This window comes from Triticum aestivum, chromosome 4A (assembly GCF_018294505.1).
Source record: "Triticum aestivum cultivar Chinese Spring chromosome 4A, IWGSC CS RefSeq v2.1, whole genome shotgun sequence".
NCBI lineage: Eukaryota > Viridiplantae > Streptophyta > Magnoliopsida > Poales > Poaceae > Triticum > Triticum aestivum.
In genome coordinates this window covers 35,858,550-35,861,820 of record NC_057803.1, presented here as the reverse complement: position 1 = coordinate 35,861,820, position 3,271 = coordinate 35,858,550, and the positions used below count along the sequence as shown (strand labels likewise).

Sequence of the window (3,271 nt, the reverse complement as noted above, 5' to 3'; positions counted from 1 at the left end):
AAACCCCGGCTTTGACGCGCAGTGCTCGCGGAGTTTTTTCTATAAAAAAAAGCCAACGAAGGTTAGCCCTTGGGTTGGTCTCATTTTTCTAAAAGTAATTATGAGCTAACATATTATAAAATATTTATGCTTCACCCCGTTACAACGCGTGGGCAATTATCCGGTAATAGGAAGAAAACCATAGTAGAATGAAGTAGAGGGTCTGTCTAGGACACATCTAGTTATGTAACATCTAAGCTGATTTTCACTCTGTTTGTGGTCTATTTTTTTTTGTCCTATTTTTTTTTTGTTTTGTTGATACATTATATACTTGTGGGAGTTTAGATGTGACATCCTTAAAAAACATCTAGATATGAATTAGACAAACTGAATGAGGTAAACGCATCAGAAAAATGAGACTACGCTATATATTTGCAACGAGGCTAATAGATGATCTACTAGAATTGTCATTATTCCATTTAAAAAACAAAGAAGACAGTATGTGACTGATCCATGCTCAATGTCTAACTGAGCTCTGGGATATGTGTAGTCAACCACCCACAGATACAGAGTACTCCACAGATCCATTATCATTTGGAGGGAAAATCTCTTGCTTGCGCTAAACACGTAACACGAACTTCATATGACGTAGTCCGACCACCTCTGCTCCATGGTCACCCCTGGTTGCTCCTCTGGCCGGAGCGACGGCGCCGCCTTCTTCCCGATCGGCTTCGCCGGGTTTCCGACGGCCGTGGTTCCACACGCCACGTCCCTAAGCACGACCGCGCCCGCCCCGATCTTCGCTCCGGCGCCGATGCGCACATTGCCCAGCACGCTGGCCCCGGCGCCGATGAGGACCCCGTCGCCGACCTTGGGGTGCCGGTCGCCGCAAGCCTTCCCCGTGCCGCCCAGCGTCACGCCGTGCAGGATAGACACGTCGTCGCCGATGACCGCCGTCTCGCCGATGACGACCCCCGTGGCGTGGTCGAGCAGGATGCCCCCGCCAATGCGCGCCCCGGGGTGGATGTCGACGCCGAACACCTCGGAGGCGCGGCTCTGGAGGAGCAGCGCCGGCGGGCGGCGGCCCTCGGACCAGAGCGCGTGCGCGGCGCGGTGGGCCTGCAGGGCGAGGAAGCCCTTGTAGTAGAGGAAGCAGTGGACCATCTTGGCGCAGGCCGGGTCGCGGTCCCGCGCCGCGAGGAGGTCGGCGCGCGTGTGCTGGCTCGCCTCCGGGTGCGCGGCCAGCGCGCCCGCGAGGATGTCCCGGAGCGCGTCCCGCGGCAGCGCGCCCGGGATGCAGAGCTTGGCGGACAGGTGCGCGGCGAGGGCGGCCTCCAGCGTCGGGTGCGAGAGGACGAGCTCGGAGTAGAACATGCCCAGCAGCGGCTCGTCCTGCGCGTCGGCCTGCGCCTCGCCGTACAGCTCCTCCCAGACCTCGTCGCCGCCGTTGCAGCAGCCGCCGTTCCCGCTCACGGGCGCGCCCGCCGGTGCGGCGACGGTGCAGTCCGGCAGGAAGCGGTAGATGGATCGGGAGATGCGGTGGCAGGAGTATGCTGGGTTCCACTTGTCGACGCAGGCCGCCATTGCCGACCACGCGCTGCTAGAGAGAGAAAGAGAGACGGTGCTGCGGTGCGCTGGAGAGAGAGAGAGAGAGAGAGAGAGAGAGAGAGAGAGAGAGAGAGAGGTGTAGGCGACCGGAGGTGTGGCGGAGCTGAAGAAGAAACGGGTGTTCGGCCACCTATATATACGTGTCCGTGGAGGGAGGAGGAAGAAGCAGAGGAAGCCGCAGGGAAGAAGGCAGGAGCAACAGATGGCGTCAGGGAACGAAGGCCGTGGCGAGTCACCTGGCCGCTGGTGCCGTTAGCCACTGACCACCACCGTCAGCATGTGCCTCACTGCTTATCTCCGCCCACGCCACTTAATTTCTCGACCGACGTGGAGAAGAGGGGAACCCGACCCGAGCATATGCCACAGGGATATGATATGGTGCACCAAATTGTCACCCTAGCTAGTAGGAGCCGTGGCGCGCAACAGAAGATTCCGAGCGAAAGTAACTGTCACCCCTGGGAATCAATCCTTCGAAAGGCGCAGACCGAAATGCCGATCCACGGCTGAGCTAGAAACGGGCGCTTGGCTACGCGAAGCGACACGCGCGGCGTACCGACACGCCGGTGCCCGTCAGTCCGCCGTTTTCACCAGAAGCACTACCGTGCCGGCAAACCAAATCATATCTCGCCGCGAAAGGACGGGTGAAAACGCGGCGAGCGGGCCGGTCCCTCGGACAGGGACGGCACGGGGAGCAGAAGATTTCCCCGGCGAGGATAGCACGGCAACTTGGCGAGCCTCTCCGGCGCGGACGGCTCCACCACGCACGCACGGCCCTGCGGCTCGTGTGGCTACGAGCGATATCTGCGCGGGGCGCGGCGGCGTGCGGCGTGCGCGTGGAGTCACGTCGGGCGGCAAGTGGGTTCCGTGGGAATGTATGTTTGTTGCCCGGGCCGATCCGTGGCCGCTGGTGCCTCCTTTCCGCGGCGACCACTCGAACGAGATCCGTGGCGCAACATAGATACGCGCGCTGTGGCGCCACGCCACACCACACCACCCATGGATCATGGATGCCGTCCCGCTGCAAGCTAGCCCCCTTCCAACGCATGGACGCTGCTTTTGCCGCAAAAACGACACTTTTGTTTCGTCAACCCGTCGTCTACTGTGATTCTCCCCGTGCAATTTTGGCCGCAAAGTTTGCGATAAATCATGGGCAAATGTGAAGCCAGATTTTTCTGGTGCACATGGGGGGAGGTTTACCTGGTACTTTCGCTCTTAATTAGCAGGACACCACGAGAGCAAGCACCAAGGGAGATGGACACCACGAGAGCAAGCACCAAGGGAGATGGACACCTTGAGTCAAACTAGAACTAGTGATTTGGCATCTCTTTTTTTTAGCTGATGATTTGGGAATAGTATAGTGATTCGCGGGGATTCGTTACGCGCGGTGCGTACTGCGGACCGCGAGGAGGGCCATGGCGGGAGCCGCAGAGGATCCCATGGGTGACGTTTGGAGTGACGGACAGTGGCGAAGTCGCCGGGTGCAGGTGCCTTGACTTGTTCTACCAGCAAAATTATGGGGAGCAGACACACATGGGATCTTGAACTTTGACCCAGGTCCTCAGGCTGAGGCTCGGCCTCGGCTCCTTGAGAGGCAAGGCAAAACATGGAGAGGTTGCCACTTATTGGAGGAATCACTTGGGCGAAATCCAAAAGGTGATGATGCAAGGACATACGTGGGCGTGGG

General features: G+C 58.7%; 1 protein-coding gene across 1 annotated transcript; it reads right to left on the bottom strand.

The window, feature by feature from the left end:
• Positions 1-430: 430 nt before the first annotated feature.
• Positions 431-1,929, bottom strand: LOC123084953 (probable serine acetyltransferase 4). The gene has a single exon (XM_044506495.1). It carries the CDS (start codon positions 1,561-1,563, stop codon positions 619-621), a length of 945 nt encoding a protein of 314 aa, XP_044362430.1. The 5' UTR covers positions 1,564-1,929; the 3' UTR covers positions 431-618.
• Between the last annotated feature and the right edge of the window lie 1,342 nt (positions 1,930-3,271).